This window comes from Dipodomys spectabilis, unplaced genomic scaffold (assembly GCF_019054845.1).
Source record: "Dipodomys spectabilis isolate Male_0828 unplaced genomic scaffold, ASM1905484v1 ptg000480l, whole genome shotgun sequence".
Taxonomy (NCBI): Eukaryota; Metazoa; Chordata; class Mammalia; order Rodentia; family Heteromyidae; genus Dipodomys; species Dipodomys spectabilis.
The window spans coordinates 3,055,757-3,070,897 of NW_024871157.1; the positions used below are offsets into that span (position 1 = coordinate 3,055,757).

The 15,141-nt window shown below is 44.7% G+C and overlaps 1 protein-coding gene across 5 annotated transcripts in view; it reads right to left on the bottom strand.

Annotated features, from left to right (window-relative positions):
* Hectd4 (HECT domain E3 ubiquitin protein ligase 4) overlaps positions 1-15,141 on the bottom strand; it is a 127,162-nt gene that overhangs the window by 97,207 nt on the left and 14,814 nt on the right. For all 5 annotated transcript variants that reach the window (XM_042668972.1, XM_042668971.1, XM_042668969.1 and 2 more), the window contains exons 2-4: positions 4,837-5,354; positions 1,430-1,519; positions 590-720 (exon numbers count right to left, since the gene is read on the bottom strand). In XM_042668972.1, coding sequence (XP_042524906.1) covers positions 590-720; positions 1,430-1,519; positions 4,837-5,354 — 739 coding nt within the window. The remainder of the gene's footprint in view (positions 1-589; positions 721-1,429; positions 1,520-4,836; positions 5,355-15,141) is intronic.

A 15,141-nucleotide genomic window follows, 5' to 3' on the forward strand; every position in this document is an offset into this window, starting at 1 on the left:
TATCCAATACTCTGTCAGATGACCAACAATTTCAACTATGGTTTCCAAGCCTAAACTCAACCACCTAGGAAGTAATTTAAGTAACCACACTGCCCTGGAAGGACTGAATACGTAGTCCCTTTTCTGGAAAGTAAGACCTATCCATTTTCTTACCTCACTAACTAAATATCAGCTTTTCTACTTTTACTGATAAGCAGACAAGGAGCACAGTGTATAGGAACCATGAGCTCTTATTAAAGGAATACAGAGCCAGATGCCAGAAGCTCACCCCTGTAATCCTAGACTCTGGAGGCTGAGATCTAAAGATCACAGTTCAAAGCCAGCCCAGGCTGAAAAGTCCCTGTGAAGACTCTTGGCTCCAATTAACCACCAGAAAACCAGAAGTGGAGCTGTGGCTCAAAGTGGTAGAGCATTAGCCTTGAGCAAAAGAGTTCAGGGACAGTGCCCAGGCCCTGAGTTCAAGCCCCACAACCAGCAACAACAACAACAAAAGGAACACAGAGTTATAGCTAAAGTCTTTATCACCGTGACCTAAAACCTTTCCTCTTCCATCTTAATATTAACCCCAAGACCCACAAGCTTGAGTTACCTTTGTTTTCAGAACTGGAGCCCATGTTGCTGTCTGGGGCAGGCAGCATGTCTTCATAGCCCCAAGATACTATGTGTTTGCCCCCAAGCAAACATGAGGGGGAGCCAGGCCCTCCTTCCAAAAGCAACAACCTGGAAGGGGAAGGGAAATTGCAAGGAAAGTAAGACTGTCTAGTGTAGCAAGAAAAGTCAAAGAACATTGGGCAGGGAATGTTGCTTAGTGGTAGAGTGCTTGCCTAGCATGCATGAAGCCCTGGGTCCAATTCCTCAGCACCACATAAACAGAAAAAGCCAGAAGTGGTGCTGTGGCTCAAGTGACAGAGTGCTAGCCTTGAGCAAAAGAAACTCAGGGACAGCGTGCAGGCCCTGAGTTCAAGTCCCAGGACTGGCGAAAGCAAGCAAGCAAGCAAACAAGCAAGCAAGCAAGCAAGGAAGGAGAGAGAAAAGTCGAAGAGCAGAAACTAAAATAGCTTTATATGTGTCTCAAGATACTCACAGCATATTTTCAATGAAAAACAATCACATAGCAGTGCTTATAGCAATGGTATAAGACAATTCTATTTCTATGAAATGGAGAAAGAAAAGCACACAGACAAATGCTGGAAGTGTTCATCTGTAGGGCATGAGATTGTGAAGGATTTTTACTTCCTCTTCATACCTTATCTCATCTCAAATTCACAACTAGAATGTGTCACAAGCTATTGCATTTTTTAAAGATACAAAATATGAAAAAGAATATATTTAGAGGCACTTTCAAAGAATGAAAGGTACAAAGCAAGAGCATGGATTATCCATTGATAAGAGCTGTGTTTGGCAGAATGCATGTAAAGCAGCAGCTCACCTATACAGTACGTCAGCGACAGGCAGGGACCCGAGGTCAGTCTGTTTTTGCAGTAGATGGACAGTGTGGACAAAAGTTTTCAAAGAGCCCCTAAAAAAGAAAAGAAAAGAAAATCACCATAACTGAAAATTAGCTAGGCACAGGAGGCTATAATCCTAGCTACTCAGGAGGCTGAGATCTGAAGGTCTCAGTTTAAAGCCACCCAGGGCAGGAAAGTCTGTGACGCTCTTATCTTAAATTAACCACCAGGTAATGTGGTTCAAAGTGGCAGAACACTGGCCTTGAGCGAAAAAGCACTCAGGGACAGTACCCAAACTGACTTCAAGCCCCACAACCAATATTCCCTTGCCCCCCCAAAAAACACCTGAAAAATCAAATAATTGAGGAAGTTAGTGTTAATTTTATTAACCACATGGGAAGATACCAAAATATGTCTGCTTCTGTCCATCAGAAAATGTGCTATACAAAACACCCTTGATTCTTACCTATAAAGGGGCTCTTACCAGGGGCGTGGCACCTTGCTGACTATGAAGAAGCTCTCCTTGCCTCTGGAAAAGTAAATGACTTTTCCTCAACACACAAGCACCAAGCAACATGGGTATTCTGCTTGGATACCATTTTTATCCCATGTTACCTAGTCAAGGACCAAGCAACCTTTGAAGTCTAACAGCAGTTCTGGGCTTGATTTTTCAAGCCTTAACCAAGTTCATCCATTTCACATGACATTCAGTATGAACAAAGAAACAGCTACCCAGTGCTTGTGCTAACAGGTGTTCCTCCTGCACCCTGTGATGGGAGACACAGGGTGACTCTGTCTGCAGCTGAGAGCTGGTTTCCCTGTGCTTCCTGAGGCCCCAGACTGTTGGGAGTCTGTAACATGGTCAGCAGGATCTAAAAGAAGGTGCTTTTAAGAAACACCAGACCTACCTGGCCACGTTCCAAGTATAAATCACCACAAGAATACTTCCAAATGAAATGATCACCTATATCAGATGGCCGACTCCGGCTTGCCGCCCTCTCCTCTCAGCCAAAGCTCTAATTGCTAGGTATCATATCCCTAAAGTGCAACAGAAATGGAACCCCTATGCTGGACCAAGAAGGCCTAAAGACTCTTAATAGCTCCTTTCAGAATAGGGCAGGGAGGCGGCACAGTATCACAGCTCCACTTGGGAGCAGGACACAAGGCTTGGAAGCCTGACACTGCCACTCACAGCTGCCATCTGTCCCCTCACAGATGAGTTTTTCCCCTTCCGACTCCCCAGCGGATGTCTCCCTCTCTGCCTCTGGCTCTTTTGCATGGCTAGCTCTTTCTCCTCACCCAGTCCTCAGTTCTAATGCCATCTCTCTAATAAGACTTCCTGGTACTGCCAGCTAGCACTAATTCTAGTCATACTCCCTCAAATACCCAGATTTCTATTCCTGTGGTGGCTATCCATCTCTGAAATTCTCCTTTTTTGTACTGGTCATTGGGTCCCTCATTCTTGCATAAAGTCTACAGTTTTTAAAGTCCACCTGGGGCTGGGAATGTGGCTTAGTGGTAGAGCACTTGCCTAGCATGCATGAAGCCCTGAGTTCGATTTCTCAGTACCACATACACAGAAAAAAACAGAAGTGGAGCTGTGGCTCAAGTCTCAGAGTGCTAGCTGGAAGCTCAGGGACAGTGCCCAGGCCCTGAGTTCAAGCCCCAGGACTAGCAAAAATAAATATACCAATACATAACAATAGTAATAATAATAATAAAGTCCATCTCCCTGCTCACTACAGGATACCCATCACCTGGAACACTGAGTAAGCAACAAGGTTCTGCAGAATCCATCACCCTGAGTCCACTCAACCATCATCTCTGGCTAGGGACTTCTGAAGACAATGCCTCCTACAAGTGAATGTTCTCAAAAGGGATTCTTACATTGATTACAGATCTGTAAGTTGGGCACTGGTGGCCCCATCACACACCTGCAATCTTAACTACTCAGGAAGATGAGATCACAGAATCATAGTTTGAAGCTAGCCCAGGCAGAAAATTCCCAAGACTCTTATGTCCAATTAAACAGCAAAAAGGCCAAAGTGGAGATTTGGCTCAAGTGATAGAACACCTGCCTTGTGCAAAAAAGCCAAGTGAGAGTGTGTGAGCAAAACACAGCATACTATTAAATCTTGATAAATGTGAAGAGAATTTTCAGTTAAATCAATGAAGGAAAACACTGGGGTCCAGAAAGGCAGTTTGTAGCCAGGCACCGGTGGCTCACGCCTGTAATCCTAGCTACTCAGGAGGCTGAGATCTGAGGATCGCAGTTCAAAGCCAGCCCAAGCAGGAAAGTTCGTGAGACTCTTATCTCCAATAAACTGCTAGAAAACCGGAAGCGGTGCTGTGGCTCAAGCGGTAGAGCGCTGGCCTTGAGCTGAAGAGCACAAGGGCAACGCCCAAGCCCAGAGTTCAAGCCCCACGACCAACAATAAAAAAAAAAAAAAGAAGCCGGGCGCTGGTGGCTCATGCCTGTAATCCTAGCTACTCAGGAGGCTGAGATCTGAGGATCACGGTTCAAAGCTAGCCCGGGCAGAAAAGACTGTGAGACTCCTATCTCCAATAAACCACCAGAAAACCGGAAGTGGCGCTGTAGCTCAAGTGGTAGAGCTCTCGCCTTGAGCTGAAGAGCACAGGGACAGCGCCCAGGCCCAGAGTTCAAGCCCCACGACCAACCAAAAAAAAAAAAAGAAATGCAGTTTGTGACTTAGCCTTGGGATGGAGTCCAGATGATCAATAGCCACTAACCAACTGCCAACACATAATCTACAGGCAGGCATAAATAAAAGTCAAATGCTCACTGGGCACCCAATGGCTGTAACCCTAGCTACTCAGGGGGCTGAGATCTGAGAACTGTGGTTCAAAGCCAGCCTGAGCAGAAAAGTCCCTGTGAGACTCTTATTTCCAATTAACCACCAGAAAACCAGGAGTTGGGCTGTGGCTCAACTGTGGTAGAGTATTAGGCTTGAATAAAAGAGCTCAGAGTCAGTATCCAGGCCCTAAGTTCAAGCCCTACAACTGACAAAAAAAAAAAAAAAAAAAGAGTCAAAAGCTCTCCACAGAAAGCTCTGCAGCCCAGGAGGAATAAAACCGAACATCTTTGGCTAACTACCTGACGCAGAACATTCGCCATGTCAGGGTGTGCAGGCCAGGGGTGGCACTCACTGGAAGCTGCTGTTATGGTAGAGCTCAGAGGCCTGGCATTAGGTTTTGGCAAAAGCATCGCATGCTTGGTCTGGGCTGTGAAACAAACACTGCAAACCTAGAAGGGCTCGGAATGCTCAGACTTCCATTCAGAGCTTGGCCTCTTACTCACTTGCCTGACCCTAGAGTGGAAGTCACAGATGGGAGGGAAGGGAAAGGGGGTAACTTCCGTTTTCCTTACCTGGCACATGCCAAGGCCACCAGGGCAGCAGCAGCGTTTTCTTTCTGTTTCTGTGGGATGTGTCGGCCTGTGTCCGAAGTCTCCTCTAGCCACGAGCACAGCAAGGTTTCGATCCCGTTGAGGCAGTCAGCAGGCTCCTTGGTGAGGCTCAGAGGCTGGCAGTCGCGCAGGCAGTTCAATAGCACCTCAGCAGTTAGGTTACAGAGAGAGGGGTCCGTTCGACTCTGGGACTGGATGAGGGGGAAGACCAGCAGCAGCCCCATCCGTGACGTGAAGGGCGCTTGCTCTGGCTGCTGCAGCAGGCCCTGGCGCTTGAGCAGGGCCAAGGTTTCTTCGTCTCCAGAACTTTCCCTCTCATGCTGCTCCTCCAGGGCCAGCTGGCGCTGGGCGTTCCACAGCCCTCGCAAGGCATTCAGGCGGTATTCCAGCAGGCGGGCATAGGCGTTGCTCTGATTCCCACAAACAGAGCGCAAACGTTCTGCTAACTCTGTTGGGTTCTTGGTCTCAAAGGTTAAAATCTAAAGGAACATACAGCAGAGAAGTGAGTGTGTGTTGCTTTCATCAAAGTGGCTATGAAAGCAAGTCTGTCTAATGGCATCTAATAGTCCACATCAAGATTATTTTAATTGCAACCAAATAAAAAGCATGTACTCTATGTATTCTTCTGAATAACTAATGTAAGCTAACAAAAGACTGTAAAAAGAAAAGGTAGGGAGGGAAGGGATGGTAGGGGAAAAACAAAGAAGGAGGTAACAATGCTAGATAGAAAATGTACTCATTACCGTACTCATGTTACTGTAACCTCTCTGTACACTATTTTTACAATAAAAAAAAATTTTTAAACCATAAAAAGCCAGGCACCAGTGGCTCACGCCAGTAATCCTAGCTACTCAGGAGGCTGAGATCTGAAGATCACGGTTCAAAGCCAGCCTGGGAAGAAAAGTCCGTGAGACTCTTATCTCCAATTAACTATTAGAAAGCCGGAAGTGGTGCTATGGCTCAAGTGGTAGAGCGCTGGCCTTGAGCTGAAGAGCTGAGGGAGAGCACCCAGGCCCAGAGTTCAAGCCACATGACCGACCAAAAAAAAAAAAAAAAGCGGAGGCCGGGCGCTGGTGGCTCACGCCTGTAATCTTAGCTACTCAGGAGGCTGAGATCTGAGGATCGTGGCTCAAAGCCAGCCCGGGTAGAAGAGACCGTGAGACTCTTGTCTCCAATAAACCACCAGAAAACCGGAAGTGGCGCTGTAGCTCAAGTGGTAGAGCGCTCGCGTTGAGCTGAAGAGCTGAGGGACAGCGCCCAGGCCCAGAGTTCAAGCCCCACGACCGACAAAAAAAAAAAAAAAAAAAGCGGGGGAAATATGGACTGTAAAGTCCTTAGCTGATGAAATGACCCTGCCAGGCTTTCTGTTAGTGCTTTGATTAACATCAGAATTAGAGAGACTGGAGACATAGCTCAGTATACACTATGAACCATACAGGCCCTGGGTTCAATCTTCAGCAGGAAGAATGAGGGGATGTGGGGAGCAAGGGAGGAAGTGACACAGAAAGACTCAGAGGACAGACACAGAGGGAGAAACAAACCCAGGTAAATAAGAGCTCAAGGTAGGGCAGAGTGGCACACTTGTAATCCCAGCTTTTCAGCAGCCAAGGCAGGAGGATTCAGAACTTTAAGCCAGCCTGGGCTACACAGACATTTAAAAAAAGAAAAAAATCACAAACTCAAATTATAAAAGCATACCATTAAATGTGAAAGTATAATCCAGTTAACTTTATTTTCGAAAAAATCAAAATACTAATCTTCATGAAATGGTCTTGAGGGTTTGGGTGTTTGGTTTGGTTTTGAGACAATCTTAACTGTATAGCATAGGCCTGGGATAAATCCATGTACCACTACACCTGGCTAATCTTGAGTTCTAAATATGGTATGACTAATTCTTACTACCCGCAGATGGACTGTGAGTGAAAAGTAACCCAAATCGTATCTTTATTCTTCAAAACCTAATATACCCACTAATAAATGATTTTTACTGCTCTTTGGTTTTGAAGCTACCCCCTCTTCTTTTGTTCACTCTTAGGTCTGTGCTCAGTACAGACTTACCCATGCACCCTTTGTTCTTTCCAAAACATATGATTACCAGGAAGGTTTCTCTAGATTTTCATGAAGGACCCAGCTCTTAGGACAAATTATTAAAGTATTGTACAACTACTTAAAAATGATCTAAGAATGTTTAAAAAAATAAAGCAGCGCCAAAGTAAATTTCCAAAGTAGCGCTTCACATAAGGTGAGGGAGGACACAGCAGCAGCAGCACGCCATGGCCAGGGCTAGGTTCTCAGGGGACCACAAAGTCAGGGTGGGATGAGGCTTGGGAGGAAAGCAAAGGAACTTCAGCTGGGTCGTCGTCTGACATTAAGAATGGTCCTACTACACTTTATGCAATGGAAATTGCAACTTCTGCCTTTCCATCTAAACTTTATTAGTCTAAGAAAGTAACAAGAACTCTCAGATGACGCAAATGCTCTAACTGCTTTGCTTAGCTATCTAGGCAACTCGCTGTGTGGAACTGAAAATCTGTTCATAGCGGAAAAACAACATAGCAGCAAAAAGGAAGCAGCAAAAACTAAAGAAAAACAAAACAAGGTGAGTCAAAGAAATTGCTCAGCTTAAGTAGAAGATGAAGTTGTATAGCAAGCATTATAATCAAAGAAGAAAAAAGATATCTGGGGGAAAGCTAATAACATAGAAAAAGAAAATGGGGGACCTTGTGCAGGTACTGGAATCACCTTTCTGATCGTGAGCTGGGGCAGGTTACAGGAATCCTGCCCAGGGCTTCCACATGAGGTACTCAATGAAATAAATGTACCATTTACAGAGCAGGAACACTGCTCTGCAGAGGAAAAACTGAGCAAATGGGAAGTCAGGAAGAGGAAGCTGAGGCTTGGAGACACAGATCTAAGAACTCAAAGAAGTCAGCTAGCAGAGGTGTAAAGGGCAGGAAAGCTGCTGGGTCAGGTGATCTGAAGTTGCAGGCCCTGTGGTCCTCCCTCCGCAACATAGTCAAGAGGGAAATTACTCCAATTCCACGAACACACTTTCTTTTGGAGTCCAAAAAACCCACCAAAAAGATGTTCTTGGCAAAGAGTCATCAATTGTTGGACTCTCATCAAATAGATGACCAAGATGAAACAGCTTTCGGTAGATTTAAGAAAGAACAGGGGAAGATGTCACAGAAGCGAAACACCTTTAGAATGATCCAAAGGTTTGGCCACATATTTTACTCTTTGTACAACAGAATAGATGCTTTTGGAGTAAGAACTGGGAAATATAGCAAGAACAACTGGAAGATGGGAATTAAATAACAGAATAAATAAATGACAGGACAAATAAGGAAGGACCACGGGAAAAATACAAGAAACTGGTCAAGAGGGTAAAAGCAAACCAGGCACCGCTGGGTCATGCCAGTAATTCTAGCTATTCAGGAGGCTGAAATCTGAGGATCTCCATTCAAAGCCAGCCTGGATGCTTGTCATCTCAGCTATGTGGAGATAAATAGGAGGACTATGTCCAGACTGGCCCTAGCATAAATGTGTAATACCCTATTCAGAAATAACTAAAGCAAAAGAGGGCTGAGGGCATGGGTTCAAGTAGTAGAGTACCTGCTTAGCAAGTACAAGGCCCTGAGTTCAAAATTCAAATTTATAATCATAACAAAAAAAGTGTCAGTTCATCTAGTAGATCACATACCATACCTAATCATCATAAAATCCCAACCAACTTAACCAAAAATGAAACAATTTATTGATGAACAAAACTTTAAATGAATCTCAATGGAGTTTTGTTGAGTGAAAGAAGCCAATTTCAAAAGATTACATGAAGGGATAGGGGTAAAGTTCAGCAGTAAAGTACAGTCTTACTATGTGCAAGGTTCTGGGTTCCATCCCAATCACCAAGAAAAAAAAAATTTTAATCCAAAATATCAAAAGGGACTGGGTACCACTGGCTCACACCTGTAATCCTAGCTACTCTGGAGGGTGAAATCTGAGGCTCAAGATTTAAAACCAGCCTGGGCAGACAAAACCTCAAGACTCTTATCACCAATTAACTGGCAAAAAGTCTAAACTAGAAGTGTAGTTCAAGTGGTAGAGTACTAGCTGTGAGCCAAAAAGCCAAGCAAATAGTGTGAGATCCTGAATCCAAATCCCCAGTACCAATTAACACACACAATTAAGGACATTTTACTTAGGGCAACATACTCACATAAGTTAGAGTACTTTTGTCTGTTCTATTTTTTTTTTCAGAGGCAGTCCTGGGGTTTTTACTAGGGCCTTCTGTTTGCTCTACTACTTGAGGTACAGTTCCATTTTCTGCATTTTGGTGGTTAATTGGAGATAAGACTTCAAGGGACTTTCCTGCCCAGGCTGGCTTTGAACTTCAATCCTCAGATCTCAGCTTCCTGAGTAGCTAGGATTATAGGCACAAGCCATCAGTGCCTGGCTTTAAAAAAAATATCATTGGCTAGGAAGGTGGCTCAGTGGTAGAGGGCTTGCCTTGCATGCATGAGGCCCTGGGTTCAATTCCTCAGCACCACATATGCAAAAAAGAAAAAAGCCAGGTCTGGGAAGGTGGCTCAGTGGTAGAGGGCTTGCCTTGCATGCCTGAGGCCCTGGGTTCGATTCCTCAGCACCACATAAGCAAAAAGAAAAAAGTCGGAAGTGGTGCTATGGCTCAAGTGGTAGAGCACTAGCCTTGAGCTGAAGAGCTGAGGGACAGCGCCCAGGCCCAGAGTTCAGGCCCCATGACTGGACGCCCCCCACAAAAAAAAAAAATCACCTTTTTAATCTGAACAGCTTTAAACATTTATGGACATGTGAATAAGAACTACTATAGCATTTCTACAATGATTTTGTGATTTCTTTTTCCTCATATACGTTTGTACTTATATACACAAGTCATGTACTTAGGTATCTGAAGCAACTACTCAATAATTCAATCCAAGATTTTATTGAACTCAAGAATGAAAGAGCAACTCAGTAACAGTAAATCCAGCTATTTCTTTTATTATTTATCTCAAACACTGAGTGCCTCTGAAATATGCTATTTCATGGTACATAAAATGATATATATGTAGTGGAATCTAACTTTAATATTACAATTAGCTAATAAAAACTATATAATAGGTTTTGTGTCTTTCTGAAAAGTCTATTTTTATAAGTCCTTCTACTGTGTTTTTAGCATTCCACTTGAAGGACGAATTTTTCTAAATGGATCATAGCTGTAATAAAATTAACCAAATGTTGTGTTTATTGATTTAGTGGGATCCAAAGCACACTGCTTTCAGAAACCCATTAGACTCCTCAGCAGTACCCATCTCAACAACTGTCTGCTGCGCAGCTGCTTTTATAATTCTCAACCTTGAAGGTCATGGCCTAAAATCATTTTATGAAGACATTATACCTTGGGGTTTTAGTAAGTCAGCTATGGAGGATCTATTCTGGTACTCATGAATATTGAATGACTTGTCTTAGATCCTTATATAAACCAGTATACTCAGTCACTGCTCTTGACCAAATCGCATTAGAAAATTAATATTTTTTAATCCTAGCTACCCAGGAAGCACAGACTAGGAGGATCATAGTTTTGAGGCCTGGACAGAGAAAATGTTAGTGAGATACCATCTAAATTGACAAGCAAGAAGCCAGGTGCTGGTGGCTCATGCCTGTAATCCTAGCTACTCAGGGAGCTGCCATATGTAAGACCATAGTTTGAAGCTAGCACAGGCAGAAGAACCCATGAGACTCTATCTCCAATTAATCAGCAAAATGCTGGACTGGAGGAATGGCTTAAGTGGTAAAGTACCAACTTAATGAGCACTGGTAGCTCACACCTATAGTCCTGTCTACTCCAGAGCTGAGATCTGAGGAACATGGTTTGAAGCCAGTCTAGGAAAGTCTGGGAGACTCATCCTCAATTAACCAGCAGTGGAGTTGTGACTCAAATGGTAGAGCAAAGAGGGCTTTAAGGGGCAGTGCCCAGACCCCAAGTTCAAGCCTAGGACTGGCACAAAAGAAAGAGAGAGAGAGAGAGAGAGAGAGAGAGAGAGAGAGAAATCTGGAAATAAGCCAAATATTTGCCAATAGAATGGATAGACTTGGATATACTTACACATATGAGGTTAAAAAAAAAACTATTATGGCATACAATATGGAAAAGCAAAAGAAAAAATTCAGGATCTAAGTCTCCCATGAGAAAGAGCTGGAAGGTTAGATTCTAGATCCCATAGCAGACATATTTGTTTACCTCTTTATTTAATGCCAGACTAAATAAATATTAATTGTAATTTTTATTGACTCATTCCAGCATGAAAAGTAGACCATAGTACTGTGCTTGCTGCTCATAAGCACTTAATGGTTATTCCAGGGCTGTAGCTAGCAGAAAGCTGGGGTTGGAGGAAGATACTGCTTCCAAGAAGACATCTGGCAAGGCCTACAGATATAGTAGGGGTGTGTGTGTGTGTGTGTGTGTGTGTGTGTGTGTGTGTGTGTGTGTGTGTGTGTGTGTGTGTGTGTGTGTGTGTGTGTGTGTGTGTGTGTGTGTGTGTGTGTGTGTGTGTGTGTGTGTGTGTGTGTGTGTACACATCTATGTATAGGGTATGATTTCAAACTCTGTCCAGATGGCTTTTAAGTTTCTCTATTTTGTTCACTAACACATCCCAAGCACCAGGTACCAGGATTCAATAACCATTCCTGGATAAATTAATGGCTAAGAGTCCTGCTCATCATGCACTTACCTCCCCTACCCGAAAAAGTGGAGCAAACAACAGACCCACCACACCCCCAGACCAGCCCTGCTCCTGGAGATTCCCAGCCTCCTCCTCTCTCCCAGTTAGGCTGTCCACTTCTGCCAAACCAAGATAGCAGCCTGTCCTGTATTTTGCTTAGTGGATCAAAGACATGGATTCTGCATTTGTGGCCCATCAGTGCTTGGCTGTGTGACGCAGGAATACAAATGTGCGCGCATTTGTGGAAATCCCTAGTGGTGATGCTCTCCACAAAGGCCCTCAAAAAACCCTGAGAAATGCAGCTTTGTGGCAGCCTCCCTGTGCCACGGAGTCTTATCCTGCTCCTCGTTTCCTGCTCACAGCTGTGCTGGCTAATTAAGACTGCCTGGAAACCTCGTCTATTGCTTATTTCTTCTAAATCAAAAGACTCCTCTTTAGAATTCCAATCCATCTGTCTCCCTCTGTCTGCAGAGAATGAATGTTCAGAAAAAAGCTAACCAACCAGCTAAAATTAATGTACCTCTCCCGGTTAAGGCTGCTCAGGCACAGTTGGGCGCGGGAAGCCAGGAGCCTATGGATAAGACACTAGGACCAGTGAAGACCCATCTGGGCAGAGGTGGGCAAATGCAAAAACTCTTCTGGTGAAACTGACCCACGTCAAACAGGGCTCACTCAAAATAGTGTGACGTCTAGCCTGTGGCCTGCTGGAGATTGCATGGCCCTCAGAAACCATTCCAATTAAAGAGTGTCTTAAAACGCTGGCATACCGAACAAACCCAATCTGTACACTGAATCTGGCATTCTGAGTGTAGGTTGCAATCTCTATGGGTTCCAATTTTTCATACCTCAGTTTTCCTTTTCGCCATAAATATATGCATTTATTACATACGGCATATATTTATATATTTCACAGGAAGGAGGGCAGTGTTAAATTATAAATGCCTGGTGATGAGTTAATTAGCATTTGCCAAACAGGTTCTTTGAAAAATAAGATTCCAAGGTTAGGAAGAACAGTAACTGTGACTGAAACACAAAGCAGGAACATTTCACGAAGTTACCTAACTCTACCACACTGTGCCTACACCACAGGTCAGACCCATCATGGACAATCCTGAACTTAGGTTCTCCATCTTTCTTCTATTCCAATAGAGCAGAAAGCCACACTGCACTCTGGGTCTCCTCAGTGCCACCACACACAGGCAGGAAGAGAAAAGGCTTGTGGCAGGTGCGTGGGGCAGAAGGAGAAGAGCCCCATGGCAGGTGGCAAGAACTGCTGACTTAGAACAGAAGGACAGTATGCTAGTGCAAGCTGTGCTTGCTCTTGTGCCAACTGCTGCCAGATGAACCATAAACACATTCCGTTTATATGGGTGATGTGTAACAGGACAACATACAGAATTCCACGCTCAGCTGGGCGCCAATGGCTCACGCCTGTCATCCTAACTACTCAGGAGGCTGAGATCTGAGGATCACAGTTCAAAGACAGCCCGGGCAGGAAAATCCATGAGACTCTTATCTCCAATAAACCACTCGAAAACCAAAAGTGGTGCTGTGGCTCAAGCGGCAGAGTACTCGCCTTGAGCTGAAGAGTTCAGGGACAGCACCCAAGCCCAGAGTTCAAGCCCCACAACCGACAAAGAATTCCACACTCAGGTTTTGACAGGCCATCACCTTACTGACTCTACCAGCATCCCTGCCTGCAACTCCCCCTCCCCAGAGATGGTAGAATAATGCTCATCTCAGTTCAACAGTCTATGAAATCAGTGATGGAATGCAGTGAATATACATGCTGGACATTGTAAAGACCAAACATTCCAACAGCAGGTAAAAAACGTCTTCTTATATGTGGTACCAAAGTCAAGTCACTGCACAGCCAAGAGTTATTCCTGCATTGATATTGAGAGACAACTTTTTTTTTTTTTGGTCAGTTGTGGGGCTTGAACTCTGGGCCTGGGCGCTGACCCTCAGCTCTTCAGCTCAAGGCGAGTGCCCTACCACTTGAGCCACAGTGTCACTTCTGGTTTTCTGGTGGTTAACTGGAAATAAGAGTCTCACAGACAATCCTGCCCAAGCTGGCTTTGAACCGAGATCCTTAAATCTCAGCCTCCTAAGAAGCCAGGATTACAGGCATGAGCCACCGGAGCCCGCTTGAGAGACAACTTGGATTGACACAAGAGTAGTTCTATAGGGGCATATCAGGAGCTTGGTTCTTTATTGACTCTAGAATCTTTGTATTTGTGTAGCCACTCTAAGGCAGGAAGTCAGGAGCAGCTCATTTGATGGGAAGAGACACAAGTCTCAACACCTAGAGTCAGGCACCCTCTAAAACAGGAATGGTTGTTCATGCTCCTGAATGGCGGGCCCCACAGAGCTACTGGGAAAAGCTACTTCACTAAGGCATAATGTGGACCATAATACTACTTTTATTTAAAAATGTGCAAGTACGTATGTGTGTGTTATTTAGTGTGTGTGTGTGTGTGTGTGTGTGTGTGCGCGCGCGTGCGCGCACTGGTCTTGGGGCCTGCACTGAAGATCTGGGCACTTCCCTGAGCATATTTGCTCAACAAATACTTTATCACTTGAGCCACAGTTCTACTTCTGGCATTGATGGTGGTTAATTGGAGATAAGAATCTCATAGGGGCTGGGAAGGTGGCTCAGTGGTAGAGCGCTTGCCTTGCATGCCTGAGGCCCTGGGTTCGATTCCTCAGCACCACATAAGCAAAAAGAAAAAAGCTGGAAGTGGCGCTGTGGCTCAAGTGGTAGAGCACTAGCCTTGAACTGAAGAGCTGAGACACAGTGCCCAGGCCCAGAGTTCAGGCCCCACGACCAGACCCAAAAAAAAAAAAAAAAAAGAATTTCATAGACTTGCTCAGACTGGCTTCAAACTGCAATTTGTAGATCTCAGCCTCCAAAGTAGCTATGATTGTAGGTATGACCTACCAGCGTTCAGCCTTTTTTACATATGAAAGTACATGTGACACAAAGGCGCAATGCCTATGTGCATGTGATCATATAAAGTAATACTTATCAAAATGAATTCCAGGAAATGGGAACAAGAGGCTTTTTTCTTTGTTGCTTTTTTTGTTTTCTTTTCTTTTTGTCTTATTTGTTCATTTATCTGTCTTTGAGAGGGTAAGTGGGGGGCACAGAAATAGAGGGCCAAGGCTCAGGGGCTGGGAAGGTGGCTCAGTGGTAGAGCGCTTGCCTTGCATGCATGAGGCCCTGGGTTTGATTCCTCAGCACCACATAAGCAAAAAGAAAAAAGCCGGAAGTGGCCCTGTGGCTCAAGTGGTAGAGCGCTAGCCTTGAGCTGAAGAGCTGAGGGACAGGGCCCAGGCCCAAAGTTCAGGCCCCATGACCGGATCCAAAAAAAAGAAGAAGGCCAAGGCTTGGGAATGTGTCTTAGTGATAGAGTGCTTGCCTAGCATGCATAAAGCCCTGGATTCAATTCCTCTGTACCACATAGGAAGTAGCACTGTGGCTCAAGTGGTAGAGTGCTAGCCTTGAGCAAAAGAAGCTCAAGGATAG